The sequence below is a fragment of the Drosophila guanche genome, unplaced genomic scaffold (genome assembly GCF_900245975.1).
Source record: "Drosophila guanche unplaced genomic scaffold, DGUA_6, whole genome shotgun sequence".
Taxonomy (NCBI): Eukaryota; Metazoa; Arthropoda; class Insecta; order Diptera; family Drosophilidae; genus Drosophila; species Drosophila guanche.
Genome location: NW_022995745.1, coordinates 6,281,146 through 6,299,112, shown reverse-complemented (window position 1 = coordinate 6,299,112; position 17,967 = coordinate 6,281,146). Strand labels below are relative to the sequence as shown.

General features: G+C 39.2%; 1 protein-coding gene across 5 annotated transcripts in view; it reads right to left on the bottom strand.

Annotated features, from left to right (window-relative positions):
- Positions 1 to 6,727: 6,727 nt before the first annotated feature.
- Positions 6,728 to 17,967, bottom strand: part of LOC117580683 (insulin-like growth factor 2 mRNA-binding protein 1) — a 30,550-nt gene continuing 19,310 nt past the window's right edge. For 3 of the 5 annotated variants that reach the window (XM_034267307.1, XM_034267306.1, XM_034267304.1), the window contains exons 2-5: positions 10,538 to 10,912; positions 9,753 to 10,461; positions 9,531 to 9,686; positions 6,728 to 9,464 (exon numbers count right to left, since the gene is read on the bottom strand). In XM_034267307.1, coding sequence (XP_034123198.1) covers positions 9,072 to 9,464; positions 9,531 to 9,686; positions 9,753 to 10,461; positions 10,538 to 10,912 — 1,633 coding nt within the window. In that variant the 3' untranslated portion in view covers positions 6,728 to 9,071. Of the gene's footprint in view, positions 9,465 to 9,530; positions 9,687 to 9,752; positions 10,462 to 10,537; positions 10,913 to 11,298; positions 11,473 to 17,967 lie in introns of all 5 variants that reach the window. The other 2 variants (XM_034267303.1, XM_034267302.1) reach the window with 1 other exon arrangement.

The window sequence follows — 17,967 nt, the reverse complement described above, 5'->3', positions numbered from 1 at the left end:
TATATAGTAAATGCAGCTCTAAAACTTTGTATTCTCTGACATTGTTTATGTTTAGTATCTGTGTGGGTATTGTATATAGTCCTTATGCCTGCTCAAATACATTTAATAACATTTCTATAGAAATATTCAAAGCTGAGGTAGTTAATTCATTCATTATTCATTTACTTTAGTTTATTTTTAGTTAAGTTTACGTTTACGTTTACTCCATATAGTTTATATATACATATGTATATGTACATACATATATACGCACGTGGTTAGCTTACGGGTAGTATGACGGCATTACAGGTGTAGTCATCTGTACACACAACTGTACCTCTGTGTGTACCATTCTGGCATCTCATCTTATCGTTCATATTAAATTCATTTAGGGTTTGCATTGTGGGTTCTCTGGGTGTGGGTATGGTTATGGGTATATGGCTATATGGCTATATGGCAATGTTGAACATCGAAAGCGTTTTCGGAAACGAACGGATCGGTTGGGATGGTATTGGATTTAAGGAGTTCTGGAAACGAACTCAAAAGCAATAAACAATAAGCTGCCTGGCTATAAAAACTAAAATTAAAGGTACTGTAAATACGGGATACACTGAACTACAAATCAAGAAAGGCAATAATAAAAACAAGAGTGTACAAATTTTGTTTGTGTTTTTTTCTTTTTTTTTTTTGGTTTTTTTTAATAATATTTTACTCTTTTTTTGTTATATTTATAATATTTATAGATATTTTAGCTCTGTAATGTAGTTACAATTTACAATGTAGATACATACATCCGTGTCGTCAAAACAATCCAATTAAATGAACTTAACGTAAGATGTAAAATGTAGACGACGCAAAAAAAAAGCTCTAAACTAATTTTAGATAAAGATTACAAATTAAGGTAAATATAAACATAATTAATGTAAAAATATTGTTTTTTTTTGTATCTTTTTATATTCATTGTTATTTTTTTTTTGTTTTTTTTTCATGATCTTGTTAAGTATGGTATATATATATATATATATTTATAGTTTTGTAAGGGGTTTTCTCTATGTAGTTTATCTCGCCATTAAAAAAAATAATAAAATTATAAAAATGCGTGTATTTATATTTATTTATTTTTATTTTGCTGTTACGATGAGGGGTTGTGTGCTGTGGTTTGGTGTGGTATGGGGGGACACATCCAGCGAGGAGCTTTAATTATAAACTACTATCACACAGGCAACCCATCGCTGGATGGAGTAAGTAGGATTAATCGGATCATGTGGTTGTTTCAAATGCTTCTCTGGGGTTTTTACTCTTGCCGGAAAAAATGAAATACACAACAACAAAAAATGATATATGTAAATTAATCAAATTAAAGTTAAGAGAATGCCCATTATGGGCACAAAATCAATTGGAAATCCTCTCCTCTCTTTCTCTCTTCCTTTCTTTCTCTATTCCGTTCTCAAAATACCAACGGCTCAGTACACAACGGGTTTGATACGAGTAAAACTTTATAGCTGGGGTTGCATCCCATACTTATGTTTGTTTATTGTATAGGATAGGTACTTTATTTAAATTTGTTTATTATAGTTTAGGGGGTTCGGTTAAGAGTTTAAAATTTTTTGTGGGGGATCATTTTAGTGTTGTATGTGTTGATGATGTTGGTGGGGGTGTGTCTTGGGGGTTATTGTATGTATGTATGTATGTATGTATCTTTGCAATAAACATAACGGTAACTAAATATATGTTGTAGCTCAGTCTCCAGTTGATTACCGTGTATAATTTATTACAAATCGAAACAATAAAAAATATATAGGTATATTCATAATATTAAATCGTAATTAAATAAGGACTATCATATATATTTGTATATAGAAATATATATACCATGTACTCAAAATGCTTGAAATGTACAAAAACAAACAAACAAAGATTAGTGGTTGCGGTTTGGGGTTGCGGTAGGGGTAAGGGCTAGGGCTAGATTCGTAAACGGAACGTTTCCAGTTTCCTACTTCCTACTTCCTAGTTGCTCTTCGTTCCACTCGCTTCGCGTTTCGTTTCCATTCATTGGCTATACATCATATTATTTTTGCATTTTCGTATAACAATAGCAGATTATTTTTCTGTTTCTGGTTGTTTTGTTGTTCCTTTTCTGGTTGTTGTTGTTGTTTTTGTTATACATTTACATTTACATTTACGAATAGAGTGTGGCTCCGCCTTTCGAATTTCACATAGAGAATTCAGTGTGTGTTTTTGTGTGTGTATTAGGGTGTATTACGGTGTATCAAAATATCTTGATGTTTTTTTTTTTTTTGCTTTGTAATATGGTAGTTTTTTCTTTGATTATTTTTTTTTATGTTTTTTTTTAGTACATTTCTCTTACGGGCTGACACATTAGGTTTATTTCTCTTCCGTTTTTGGGATGGGATCTTAAAAGCTAAAAATATATAGTAAATGTTGAAAGTTGTATTTCATGTTTGCTTTCTCGTTTGCATTGAAAAATGTTTTTCTCGCTTTTTGTTTATGTTTTTAAAATTGTTTAGTGTATTTTAACTTTTTCTGTTGCTTTTGTTGTTGTTCCGTGCAATTTCTTGCAATCCGCTGTTCCAATCTGTGCGTTCTGCCAAGTTGTTTGGTACAGTTTCGTATAGATTTGTTATTTTTGTGTCGCGTCGTCTTTCAGAGTGGGTTTGATTTTCCTTTCAATTTATTTCTTCCTGACTAACTTTGCTGACTCTGATCGTCCTTGCTGGTATTCCTGATGTTTGCTGCTCTGGATTCTGGCTGGATTTTGCGTCCAAATTTTTTCATTTCGAAACTAAACAAAATAACCCCCAGTGTGTGTTTTATTTTTATTTTTTAATTCTTATTTTTTATGCTCTCTTTTTCAAATGCTATTTCATTGGAACTTTTTTTTCATTTATAATTATTTTCTTAAATCATCTTTTTTGCTTCAATTTTTTTTTTAATTTAGTTTTCATTAGCTCTCTTTTGCGTTCGTCGTTCTGCGTTTCCCTATCATCAATTTCACTGTGTGAGTGGCGGCTTGGCTTCTGGTCTATTTGCTTGTTTACTGCTTTGCTCTGCTCTCTGCGTTGCTAACGGTTATGTTCTCCTAGTTATTTCTCTTCATTTGCTCCTGCTGTTCTCGGTTGTTTCTGTTGCTGCTGCTGGCTAGGCTTACGTTAAAAATCGTTATCCCTATCGCTATCGTTAATCGTTATCTTCGCGCTTTTAAAAGAATGTCTCCATCATCTGTTCTTGTCCCTATCTATCTCTTGCCTGATTTCCTGCCTTAGTGCTCTCTCGAGCTTTACTCTTCTTAACAATTTGAAAAAAAAAATCTCCCATATTTTTTCGTACATTATGCCTTAAAAACCTTTATTTAAAAATGTAAAACTCCATTCTCATAGACGTAGATGGCCAAAAAAGATTCGAACAAAAAAATATAAAAAAAAATACAATAATAAAACTCTTGATTTGTACTCGTGTTTGTACCGCTAAAAACTTTTTTTACCATCAATTTTCTCCCTTTACTTTTACTTTTACGTTTACGTTTCCTTTTCTTTTTGTTTTTCTTTGTTATGTAAATATTCTTGTATATGTACATACATATATAAAAAAATATGCCTTTTTTTAAAAGTATTCCCCTGCCTTGCGCTTTTCAACTCATTTCCCGTCGGTAGTTCTTTCTAGATTCTTCTGTATAGTTCCAGCTTCCCTTTATCTTTCCTCGTCTATCAAAAGGTACAAACTTCCTCTACTGATTAAAAATTAAAACGTTTAAAAAAACCAAACTAATTAAATTTTGTCAAATCTTGTGATGGCAAAGCAAATTTTGGTTTTTTTTTTTCTCTGGTTGAAGTTGTGGGTGTTCATTTGGTCTTCTTCCTCTGCTGTTCCTGAATCGAGTTCTCAAAGTACTTTTGTGGTTTGGTGTGTGTGTGTGTGTATCTGAGTGTGTGTGGGTTTTTTTTGTTTGCATGTTTGTGTGATTGAGAGTGTCTAGGTGTTTGTGTATAAAATGTACATCAAAAGCATTTTTTGTTGTCGTTAAATAATAATAGTTTTTTTTTATCAATTTTCATTTTTTTTTGTTTTTGTCGTTTTGTTTTAGTAAGTAGTTTTTTTATAGTTTAAATAGTTGTTAAATTTAAAAACGAGTTTATCACACCTTAAACGTTATCAGTACTTGGCACAACTTACAACACAAAAAAGTACTTTTCTCTTTATTCCTTTTCTCTTCTCCCATTAATTGTTCACTTTTCGTTTTCTTCCTTCTATTATTTTAGTTTGCCCAAAAGCACAACTTAATTTCAACCTTCTTAAATGTTTTCCGAAGGGAAAAACTGCACAAAGAAGTGTCCGAGCGTGTGTGAGTGTGGGAATATATTGAGGGTACACTGTACCAATAAAGTAAGCAAAGTAAGCCTTCTGCATGCATATGTATGTACAACAGTACATAAGTACTCCAATGCAAAAATGTAGAATTCATTCGGAATCAATAAACCAAACGGAGCGGACGCTCCAAACGCAAACGGACCTACTTGGATGTTAATACACAGGAGAAAATAGATTAAATCGAAAGATTGGTAAACATTTTGATGGGACTGTACACCAGAACGCTGGTACACTGTCCGCTATGGTGCCGACTAAATTTAGTCACAGCCAGCGGTCAGGACTGTCGAAGAAATAGATAATTACAGAAGTTCCCACACACACACATTCCAAAGGAGATAACTGGTCCACTTTTGATCTGTTTTCCCCTTTTTCTTTTGGGTTGAAATCACGTTTGCTCTTGCCAAACATTCTTACTTTTTTCCGCTTTTATGTAGGTTTCTTTCCTGCCTAACCGTTCTCATTTAATGCTTTAATAACGATATAAAATAGCCTCTAAATACTAAAAAATAATTTCGTTTCTGCTGTTCACTTTCCATTCTCGACATTCATTCCCCAAATTACAACTCTTTCGTCCTCCTCCGTCACTATCGTAATCTTTATCCCTATCCATATCTTTGTCTTCGTTTTCAACGTTTCAACGCGCACGCTAACTCACAAGTTCTCAGTTTTCCGTTCGTTTTGTTATTTTATGTTTTGTTTTATAATAGTATTATGTGGTTTTATATCATGTTTAACCCCCATCGAAATAAACCAGAGCTATAGCTTAAATAAATCGTCTTTCCGTCTCCTTCTCGCCTCGCCTTGCCTCGATCTGATCTGACTTTTCTTTGATTCAGCATTTGGAATAATAGTTTTCATTTCTTTGTTCTTTCTTTCTCTCTTCTTCGAATTATCCTCCTTTTAGCCGGGAAATCTTTTAGAAAAATTCCTCACTTTCGTTCTTTATAAATATTGTTATTTTAAGCATAGTTCCACATGTCTATATATATCTATATATATGTATATGTATAGGTCTTTGTATTGACAACTTTGGACATTTTTCCATAGAAAAAAAATAAAAAAAATATAATTATAATTATAATAATCAATTAGAATAATTATTGTTATAAAAAAAGGGGACAAAAATGATTAGATTTGTATATATATAAATATAAGATATATCCATAGATATACATATATAGTTTCTCAAGTATAACAAAACAAAATGTCACGCATTTTCAACATATACATATATATATAATCGCATATATATATATATAGTGGCTTGATTCCCGTATATATAGATCAATGTTAATGCCTAGCAACATTCTTATATACACTTCCCATTCTATCTGCATCTGTTTATCCTCCTACAGCTGCTCCTCATGCTCCTGCTCCTGCTCCTCGTACATACATCCCATCCCATCCCTCGATTTACTCAGTTTTATCTGTTTTAGTTTCAGTTTCAGTTGTCTGGCATATGTATATTATCTGGGTGGGGAGTTCGACCCGAAACTTTTGTCGCATGGGGCTTTGGTGGGTGATTGATTGATTGATTGGTTTGTTTGTTTGATTGGTTGCTGTGTGATTTGATTGGATTGGGATTAGGCTTTCGCTTGTGGACAAACCGTTCCTAAAAGATATTCTCTGTCCGGTAAGATTTATGATCGAAATTGGTTTGCTTGCTTTCTTTCTGTTTTAGTTTTCTTAGATGATATGCCTTTTCCAAAGTTGAAATCATTTTCTTTTGTTTGCTTTTTCTGGTTGGTATTTCTTTCTGGTTGGTATTTCTTTCTGGTTGGTATTTCTCTGATTCTGATTCTTTCATTCTCAATTTTCTGTTTTGTTTTTTCTTCGTTAAATCTTTCGCTTACACACTAACGTTAATGTTTAGGTTTTTCGACATTCGTTTTTATATTTTATTTTTATTTCATTTCTGTTTAGCTCATTTGTAGGATATCTATTCATTATGAATGTTCTTTGTTTGTTTTTTTGTGTTTTTTTTTCTTTTTGCTTTGTTTTTTCTTTTTGTAGAAGATAATGCACTTACATTGAGGTATTTTAATTACTTTTTCAATCTTCTTCATCAAAGTTCTTCTTGTGGTTTGTTTCCCTTTGTTTCTTCTTAAAAAGAGCAAGGAGAATGTGATATTTCAAAAAATTGGGCTGCCCCTAAGCTTGTACACTCTGCTTGCTGGCCTAAAATGCTTCTTGAATTTTTCTCCAAAAATGTTGTTCTTCTTTGTCTTTGTGATTTTTTTGCGCTTTTCCACAAAAATGTTTTTTGCCACTCAAAAGTTTTCATCTTGTTGCTTGTTTTTTTGACCGAAATGTTTTTTTTAAGTTTGTTTTGTTTTTGGTTTGCCGAAATGTTGATTTTTTCTTTTTAGTTTTAATTTCTTTTGGGTGCCTGAATATAACAGTTTCTCTCTTTCTTTCTGATTTGTCTGTCTCTGATGCAAGTGTTATACAAACAAAAGGGTTGGGCTGGTTGGGGCTTCGGGGTTAGTTTGATTTGATTTGTTTTGTTTTGTTACATTAATTCTATGGAATAGCTACTAGTACTTGTAAGATTTACGTTAATTATTAGTTAATAGGTAATAGATGATGCCTTAAAACATCACAGAATCGGGCTATTGCAGTTGCTATATGTAGTATGTATGAATGCTTTTGGCTTGATTGTTGATTGTAGTTTAGTTTGATTGTTTGCTGCTCGGGATACAGTTACTTGGATTGCGGTTTCATTAGCTATGGCTTGTGATACTGTTCAGCTGCTCTCTAACTGTATTACTGTGCTACTGTTCTACTTCGCTACTGATCTACAGCTGCAGTTCTCAGCTAAGTTTGAACCACATTAAATGCACTCTTAAGTTTGATTTTTTGTGATTTTATGTGGGGGTTTTGGATTTTGGATTGGGTCTATGTCTATCTGTCTATATTTTCTGTGTGGTGTCCCATCCATGTATAACAGCTTGTCTCTTTCATACACGCTCAAACGTTATAACGTAACACTTAATGTAACGTAACGTAACGATCAACTTTTCTTCGTTCGATTAAAAAAAATTAACATTTCAGCACCGTTATTTCATTTCTAGTTAGTTTCTTTCACTTTCGTTTCGTATTCGTATTAATTTTTTTTGTTTTGTTTCTTTTGTTTTCATTTCAAGGCAAACACATTACAATAGTTTTCTTTAACACTTATTCCTCGCTTGCTGTCGCTTTCGCTCTAGCTCTAGCTCTCGTTTGTCTCCTTCTATCCTCCTCCTCTAAGTATAATCAACAATTCTTGTAACTTTTTTGCCACACACAAACAAACAAAAAAGAGCTATCAATGCAAACAACTTTCTCTTGCAGGCATCGACAAGACTATTTTACAGCTGTACAGTACAGTTAAACATTGCTCTCGCTCTGGGCATTAACGGGAAATCATATCCCCTGCTAATGCTTTGCTCACTCCATCCTTTCATCCATTACATCAATTACAATGGCAGCTCCTTACTATATTGTATACATTAGATAGTTTTCATTTCTTAGTTGCTTTATAGTAGGGTAGTGCTGGGTTGGTTTCTGTTATATGTACTATGTACAACTGTTGTTGGGCGTAACAGCTACATCGACATTGTATAGTATAACTGTTACACTTTCCTGGCGTGCATTTTGCTTTGCTTTTTATTTCTCGTGTTTTTTTTTTACTGTTTCTCTTCTGGTTTGTTCTTATCTGTCCTGTTTAATTATGCATTGAATGTTTCGTTTTATTTTGTTTTGGTTACAATAATGTGTACAATAATTTCTGTTTTAATTGTTGTCCAAACAAAATCAACTTTTTCTATTTCGATCTTACTTTTCTCATCTTGCTTTCCATCGGCTTTCAATTCTTGTTTTTGGCTTAAATGTAAGCTTACTAAATGCTTGTTTTAAAAAAAAATAATTAAGAATTAACTTGTTTTAATTAAATATATTTAAAAAAAAATATAACGCATACACTTCTCAATTTTTGCCCTTCCTTTTGCTTCTGCTTTCGCTTTCACTTTCTGCTCTTCCTTCATGCACACCATTCTGTATGGATGGGGGAAGAGGGGTGTGTGGTGGTAGAATGTGTTCAACGTTGGACTTTGTGCTGTTGTCGAGTATTTTTGTTGGATGAGGAAAACCTCCTTCAGATATCTGTTTATCTGTTATATCTGTTATACATGGCACACAGCACAAAGTGGGGGAAGGGGCATCACTTTTTTTCTTTCAACTTAAGAATTTTGCTTTATTTCGTAGCATGCTTTTTTTTGGGATGGTTTTTAGTTGCATTCCCAACTTTTATGCACTGTTATAAACTAGGAAGAAAATCTTTCACGTGACGATTTCGACCTGTTTCTTTCTCTGTTTCTATTTCTGTTGCGGATCGGTCGCCTGTGCCAGCACGAAGGTGGCGTCTATGGTTGGCTGTGGTTGTGATTGTGGTATGCCATGGGTATGGGTAGGGTATGGTATTGGTTTGTAATTATGTGAGCCGAGGATCGGAGGTAGTATTCATGGTAGTAGTAGTAGTAGTATTAGTTGTGGTAGAAGTAGTACATAAAAAAGAAAACCCTGCCTTGGCTATTGCTGGATATCGATGGCTGCTGGTAGCATCCTCCAATTGTTGTTGTGGTTGTGTTGCTGTTTGATTTTTCTGGTTGCGGCGCTACATCTTCTCCTTCCTCCTCGTTCCCAATGATTTATTTGCTTACTGCTTCTTACTGCTGAGAGCTCGCCAGCTGCTGCTGGGAGGCGGCCAGAGTTTCATTGCTGCCGCTCAGTGGTGGCGACGCTTGCTGCTGCAATTGGTGCGAGGTCGCTGCCGATGACGCCTGCTGCTGCTGTTGCTGCTGATGATGGGCAGGAGGCGTCGATGACGACGACGACGCCGACACAGATTGGTGATGCGATTGCTGCGGCAAAGGCTGTTGCGGCAACGTTGGCGAGAGTTGCTGCTGCTGCTGTTGCTGAAGCTGCTGGGATCCACTGGACGCAGCACCGGCTAAGCTCAGTTGCTGTTGTTGCAGTTGTTCTTTGGCAGCTTTCTGTTTCTTGGTCACTGGCGGCGGATTCGTCGACAGCATCATGGCCCGGATGCGACGCTGGGCGGACTGCAATGATAAATGGGGATGGATTTCAATCTGGCTCCACGGCTCCATTCTTGCTCAGCCACTCACCTGTACGCTGTAGAATGGCCCAATGATGTGAACGGGCGTCTCCTCATCACCGCCAGCTGGCGGGGCCAAGGCATGCTCTGGCAGCTTGATGACACTGCCCGTCACGCGCTGCAGCTCGCGCACATTCTGACCACCCTTGCCGATAATACGACCGACCTGTGTGTGTGTGTGAGTGTGTGTTTAAAGTGTGAGTCAATTAGTTAAAAGGAATCAAGGGCATACCTGAGAGCTGGCCACTAGCAATTCAACCGTTAGACGAACATCATCGGTGCCGCACATAAAACCCTCTTCGCGCATCTTCTCAAATATCATGTACTGCGCCTTCCACTGACCCTCAGGTGTGCCAACAATCGTCACTTTACGTTCCGTTTGTTGGTCCAGCGGCTTGTCGGCATCGAGGGGAGCAATTTTAAGGGATGCATTCGAGAATCGCATTATGCTCCGGATATGGGAGCCCTTGGTCCCGATGATCGCACCAACGGCATTGCTCGGTATATAGAGATAAGTCGTCTCCTGCAGATCATTGGGGAAGACGGGCGGCACCACGCTGGCCGGCGTCTTGGACATGGCAAAGCTCTGACACGATGGGAATGGCATGCTTGTGTTAAAGACCATACCATTTCCGGGTGTCGACATCATTGCCATGGGATGGAGGCCGGGGAACATGAGGCTCTGCGGTGCCATCGCCTGCAGGTCATTCTCGTAGCTCTGGCGCAGTTTGGTGCTGATCTGGTTCTCGGCCCGCGACATATTCTCGATCAAACCCTTCACCGTGATGATGCGCTCCAGATTGAAGCTGTTAATGTCATTGATCGAACTGACGGTGATCTTCGTGTCAGTGTCCTGCATGATGCGCTTGATGGTGTTTCCGGACTTTCCAATGATCCTTCCAATCAGATTGTTATGGGCCAGTATCTTCAGGCAGATTTCACTGTGGAATGGAGGGAGGAGTGCATAAAGAAATGAAATGAGTATGAGAGTTATAAATGCCATTGATCAGTGCTCACCCCTTATTCGTGGATAGGGCCTCCTGTTGCATCACCTCCAGAATGCGCTTGCAGGCATTGGTGCAGTTCTCTGGATTTCCATAGATCGTGATCGACTTCTCCAGGGAGCCGACATTCTCCTTGCGATGCACATCCACACGGGCACGACTCTGCTGTGTGATTGTCCTGATCGTGCTGCCCTGTCGTCCGATAATGGCCCCAACCATTTCACTCTGAACGAGAATGCGCAGCGGAAAGTCAGCCTGACGTCCGGGTCCTGGCATTCCAGGGTACGGATTGCGCTGATTGCGCTGACTGCGACGCTGGTTTTTATCCAGTTGCTCGCAGTGGAGCTTGTTGCCCTCAAATTCGACTCCGTTCAGGCCGCCAGCAGCTCTGTGGAATGGGAATGGGTTTTTGTTTTGTTTGAGAAGAGTTGATTAGTGGGCGTTTCGCATAGAGGGGATAAATAGTGGAGATTTTGAGATCGGGGTTGGTTTTCATTTGCTAAACATTGAACAACAGAAAGAGGATCCCCCCCTCCCAACACACACGCCCACGCATACACAGTCCCAGCCCGCCAGCTCTCTCTTTCTCTGTATCTCTGTATCTCTCTCTCTCTTTAGAGAAAATATATCCAGGCTTAACACCGATATTCACTGAGAGCTTTCAGCATATTTTTGTTTTTGTGCTCAATAAAATTCCCCGATGTTAAGCCAGGATCTGTTTGGGTCTGGGGGTCGATTGGGGTCGGGTTTTGTATTTGGTTTGGGGGTATATACCTTTGCGCCTGCTCAGGGTTTTCGAATGTAATATGTACTGTTTGAGTAGATTGGTCCTTACTAGAAATAGCTTCGCATTGTTTCACGATGCCGAAGGGCTTCAGTAGCGGTTCGATGTCTTCGAAACGTGTTTGCATCGGTATGCCGCTTATTAAGAGTTTTGATGTCGTAACACTGCGAAGAAAATGGCGTGAAAAAAAACACACACACGGTGAAAACAAAACAAAAAAAAGATAGAAAAAACGAAAACAAAAAAGTAGTAGTAATTGTAGTAGGTTGTAGTAGTAGTAATAGTAATAGAAATAGTAGTAAGCCGAAAACACACCAGAAGAAAAAAACAGTTAACACAAACACACAAAAAAACAAGAGGAGTGATGAGAAGTGATAGTAGGGATAGGGACATTAGCAGTAGAAAAATGAGCAAGGAAAGAAAGAAGGAAGAGGAAGGGAAATTAAGTAAATGAAATGGCATGAAAGGATAACGGTAATGCTATAAATAGAGCAGCGTCACGGCAAAAGCACGACACATTAAAGAGAGCGACAGATAGTAGCATAGAGAGAGCGAGAGAGAAAGCCAGAGTCGTAGCAGCGCAAGTAACATCTAGAATTTAGCATTTTTAGGAGTACTTGTGCATGTGTGTGCGTCTGTATGAGATGATGCACTAAACTAAATTTAGTACCAAAGAGAGATCACGATTCACTCACACGAATAGACAAGTCACACCCACACACACTCAGGGCTGGCAGGGAATAGGCACACTACAAAAAAACACCCAAAGTAACGGTCGGTCCTACACAGCTCGCGCAGCAAGTTTTTTTGGCTAAGTACACACATACAACACATGTACATAGATCATACGCGAAAAGAGCATCACAACAAACACACACAGACATTATTCCATATACAAAGAGACATCTACTAAAATTTGGCGGCAAAAAAGGCTCAATCCATGGCGCCTGGGCTGGGTGTGTGTGTGTGTGTGAAAATATGCTAGTAGTAAGTACAAGCCTAAAAAACAAACTAAATCTAAGCACATTTTACAAGCCAAACGAGCACGTGAAAAATGGGAAAGGACACCGATGTTCAACAGAGATACTACTAATAATTATGCAAACTACATGGACAGAAGATGGGAGTGATGCGGGGGAGCCTCCCAATACGCCCAAAAGCTACATACGTTACATTTACCTGTGGCACACCAACTCCGTCGAACTTTCAATATATTGAGATGAATATATAAAATAATAGGCCATGCCATTATGCCATATAGCCATATCCAAATCCTCCATTATGAAAAAACCACAAACTTAGAAACAGATAGAGCGAGTCGAGAGTTCAAAATCAAATGAACGAAAAATCTCTTTGTGGTACTGCAGTGCTACTGCTGCCGCTGCGGCTGCGGCGCCGAAACTTTTTTCTCGTCTCCTTCTTCTTGTAGCTTATGAGCTCAGTGTCCTATCGGCTCTATCTCTTGTGCATAGGACAAGGCTCTGCCGCGGCGCTGCCTCTCACGTACACGCGTAACGCTGTGATGCGTACCAATACACTGAAATGTTCCGTTTCGCGTGCGTCTTCACACACTGGCAGGGAATAGGCGTACCACAAAAAAACACCCAAAGTAACGGTCGGTACTAAAACAGCTCACGCAGCAAGTTTTTTTTGCTAAGTGCACACATACAACACATGTACATAGATCATACGCGAAAAGAGCATCACAACAAACACACACATACTAAAATTTGGCGGCAAAAAAGACTCAATCCATGGCGCGTGGACTTGGTGTGTGTGTGTGTGTGTGAGTGAGTGTATGCTAGTAGTAAGTACCAGCCTAAAAAACACACTAAATCTAAGCACATTTTACAAGCCAAACGAGCACGTGAGGAAGTGACTTACACATGAGTACAAACATGGGAGGAAAGAAGATGGGAGTGATGCGGGGGAGCCTCCCAATACGCCCAAAAGCTACATACGTTACATTTACCTGTGGCACACCAACTCCGTCGAACTTTCAATATATTGAGATGAATATATAAAATAATAGGCCATGCCATTATGCCATATAGCCATATCCAAATCCTCCATTATGAAAAAACCACAAACTTAGAAACAGATAGAGCGAGTCGAGAGTTCAAAATCAAATGAACGAAAAATCTCTTTGTGGTACTGCAGTGCTACTGCTGCCGCTGCGGCTGCGGCGCCGAAACTTTTTTCTCGTCTCCTTCTTCTTGTAGCTTATGAGCTCAGTGTCCTATCGGCTCTATCTCTTGTGCATAGGACAAGGCTCTGCCGCGGCGCTGCCTCTCACGTACACGCGTAACGCTGTGATTCGTACCAATACACTGAAATGTTCTGTTTCCCATGCGTCTTCACACACAAGCGCAAAAACGGCCCGTCATTGCATGGGTGCCGAGCCCTGCACTAAATTTAGTACCAAAGGGAGATCACGATCCACTCACGCGATTAAACAAGTCACACCCACACACACTCAGGGCTGGCAGGGAATAGGCACACTACAAAAAAACACCCAAAGTAACGGTCGGTCCTACACAGCTCGCGCAGCAAGTTTTTTTGGCTAAGTACACACATACAACACATGTACAAAGATCATAAGCGAAAAGAGCATCACAACAAACACACACATACATTATTCCATATACAAAGAGACATCAACTAAAATTTGGAGGCAAAAAAGGCTCAATAAATGGCGCGTGGGCTGGGTGTGTGTGTGTGTGAATATATGCTAGTAGTAAGTACCAGCCTAAAAAACACACTAAATCTAAGCACATTTTACAAGCCAAACGAGCACGTGAGGAAGTGACTTCCACATGAGTACAAACATGGGAGGAATTGGAAAGGATACCTATGTTAAACAGAGAGAGTACTAATAATTATGCAAACTACATGGAAAGAAGATGGGAGTGATGCGGGGGAGCCTCCCAATACGCCCAAAAGCTACGTTACATTTACCTGTAACACACCAACTCCGTCGAACTTTCAATATATTGAGACGCATAAATAAAATAATAGGCCATGCCATTATGCCATATCGCCATATCCAAATCTTCCATTATGAAAAAACCACAAACTTAGAAACAGATAGAGCGAGTCGAGGGTTCAAAATCAAATGAACGAAAAATCTCTTGGAATCTGGTGACCAACTCTCAAGAACGGCGACAATGCTGCCAATTTTGTGGTACTGTAATGCTACTGCTGCCGCTGCCGCTGCCGCTGCGGCTGCGGCTGCGGCGCCGAAACTCTTTTCTCGTCTCCTTCTTCTTGTAGCTTATGAGCTCGCGGTTGTCAAATCGTTGTTGTTTTTGTTCGACAGCTGGCGAGTGGCAAGCCAGATACACAGCTTGTGAAAGAGAGCGGGAGCGGGCATTGAATGCCGCCTCACCTCACATTCATGTGGTACATGTTCTACATATTTTTTGTATTCTCCTTTTGTCACTGATATTCTAACGCGTCTCCTTTGGCTGCTGCATCTCCCCTACACCCAACACACCAATCCAAATCCAACGACCAGCGACACCGGCAACAGACGACGCGTATGGGAATGAGGAATGAGAATGAAAGAAGGCAATGGCAAAAAGCTACGAATGGAATGTTGCACATTTAATATCGTGTTTATTTTTCTTGGAAGTAATTTCATTCCAGTCGGCGACCCGACCGAAGTCGCCGCCAACAACAAAAACATCCAAAGATGGAGAGAGAGAGAGATATCAAATAGGAAGCAACAGACAAGAAGGAGGAAAGAAGTCGTCGTTATTTTTTTCGCACATTTTCGTTTGTTTTTTAATTAAAATTTTGGTTAGGATTTTATAAATGATTTTATTTTATGTACTGTAGAATTGATCAGTACTTGTGCAACTAAATGTTTGATTCCTTAAACTGTATAAACCTCTCAAACTTTCTCTCTGAAACTATAGGAAGAGAGGAGGAAAATAAAGGCCAAAGAAAGAACTGTAGTACATTCCATTCTCCCGCATTCCATTCCCATTTACCACACCCCCTCCCAGGCAAACTGTTGACCATCGAGATCTAATTTTTCGCTCCCATTCCGTCATTGCCGTTTTGTTTTTTCCTTTTGCGCTACATTTCTCAGGCTGCGACGGCTGTGGCTGTGCAGCACTCGTTCCGCCGGTTCAGGCTATATGAAGTTTTCAGTTTTTCTTTTCGCCGGAATTCCAGACGAATTCTGCAGCGTTTGCTGTTTTACATTGTATTGCTCTCTCTCTTTTTGCTGGAATCTGATCTCCTGCCCGTTTCAACCAGTGGGGTATTCTGATAGTCTGGCCTGGCTGCCTCCAGCTATGTATAGATGAATGTAACTGTAACTGCTGAGCATGCGTCACGTCTACAGACCCAGCCACAGCCTCTGCATGAATATGCATGCAAATTTCATGCTGCAGTTCGTTGACGTTGCTGCCAGCAGAGCAGCGACCGCAGTGCACGTCCAATGAAAATGCTCCATTCGCTTTCTCTCTTTCCCCCAGCGCCCAGCTGCGCAAGTATTAACCAGTCTCTGTTGCATTTCACCTTTCCTGTGTTACTTGTTGTTTGTTGCTCTTGGCTCTTCTTCATTTCTATTTTTTTTTAACAAAATGTGAATGATTTTAAGCAAAAGACCCCCATGAGGTCACAGGGGGAGAGAAAGAGAGATTTTTTGCTGTTTTTCCGTTTCAATGTGAGATACTTCTCTGCCTACCAAATGATGATAATAACTACCACAATAGCTACGTACTTCTATGACTACTACATTACAAGGGATCGATCAGAGTAACCAATTTCCTGCTCAGAGGTAGTCAAGGATGGTTGGCCTAAGCAAATTATTTTGAAAGACCCGAATTGTACCACTTCTCTCCCTCATAATCCACACCCAACATCATGTATTCGATTGACGTGAATTAAACATCGAATGACGTTGATTTTATGTCATTTGACGTCATTCGATATAAATGACACGACCAGAAAGCATTCGCCTTGAGCGATATTTGTATTTTTTACATTGAAATACTAAAGAGACAACAATGTCGCGCAAAGTGACAGCAACACTCAATGCAAGAAGCGAATCTATTATGAGGAGTGCACATCCCTCTAAAATGTTTCAGCTTTGTTGAACATTTTTAAATATATTTATACAGATCAGCTGTGTGCTAAACTTTCTCGATTTAACGAGTTAATCCAACTAAATAGCATACAGTAAAAAAGTAATGAGCGGTAGCCACCGGTTGGCCTGTAATTCACCCGTAAATAGCCGGCTGCCCTCTTACTACACCCCCCCACCCCACCCACCCCACCACACACAATCAATACAGACGGAGCACCGCAGTCACCAACAGGGCGCCGTTGTGTATTTTTTTCTTTGCCTCTGCCTTTATCTCTTTCGTACATACATACATATGCATGTTCTCAATGCACTCACAAACACACGCATCCGACTCTGCTGCTGCTCTCTTGGTGCGTGTGTGTTTTACTTTGCTTTCTTCCTTCCCTTATTGTTGTTGTGTCTGTCGTGTTTTTTTTTATAATTTTTATGAATGAAAAACTCTGAAATCTGCTTTTGACGCAGCCCGAGTGGCTTTTTATTGCAACTTTATTTCTGTGTCTTGCTTGGCGGACGCCCACAAACACGTAAACACATGCACATATAAACTGATGCATGTTTGCATGTTCCATGAATGTGTCGGGCCGCGTGAGCAAGTGTGAGTGTGCTTCTTGTGTTCTATTTTCATTGCATTCCACAAGTTGCTGTTGCGATTGTGGTGCAGTTAGATAGATAGAGAGAGAGAGAGAGAAGTAACGCTAGTTTTTTTTTTATTTGCAGAGCTTATCTATTCCCATGCCTACTCTTTACTACACTTGGCAAAAAACTGCCTGAGAAGAATTTCTTTTGTCAAAGAAAAAATAAAAACAACTAGTTTCCCCTGAGTGCAGAGAGCCAGCCAAAGCAGCGGCAAAAGCAGCGGCAAAAGCAGCAGCGCTTTGACCTAAATTGGTGTTGCCTGCACCCCCCATTGCATTTTCCATGCACATATTGCAGTGTTGGTACAGTGGAACTTCTCGCTGCACAGTAACGCACTTGTTGCAGATTAGTAGAGTTTGTTTCCCAAAGAAGATTCAAAACGTAATAAACGTAAACATAAGCCATATGTAAAGAGAAATGTAAGGAGAAATATCTTAGCTGCATTGGCATGTCTAATATTTATTGATTTTAAGGTGGAGAGGTGGACACACTGTAATTTTAATCCTACCACAATATACCCGAATGCGCATACAAATGTATGTATGTATGTATGTATGTATGTATGTACATGTTTATGCACAGATGTATGTATGCGCATATCTATGACCAACTTGTTCTATTTTATGGACACATTCACATTGCTGCTTTTCCCACTGCCATGCCTCATTATTTCTGTTTTTTTGTTTTGCGAGTGGTACGAGTATCATCATCATCATCAACATGCAAAAGTGAATGCAAATGACAAAATGGCGAACAAGGAGTGTGTGCTTGGAATTTGTGGATGAAGGGAAGGAAGGAAGGAAGAGGAGGCTGGTGGTATTCATTGGTTGCAGCCAATACTTGAGCGTACGCTGTGTGCAACAGGGTGGTGCAAGCAGGCGGTGTCGGCTGTGGGCGTGCCACAAAGCTGCCATATGGATAC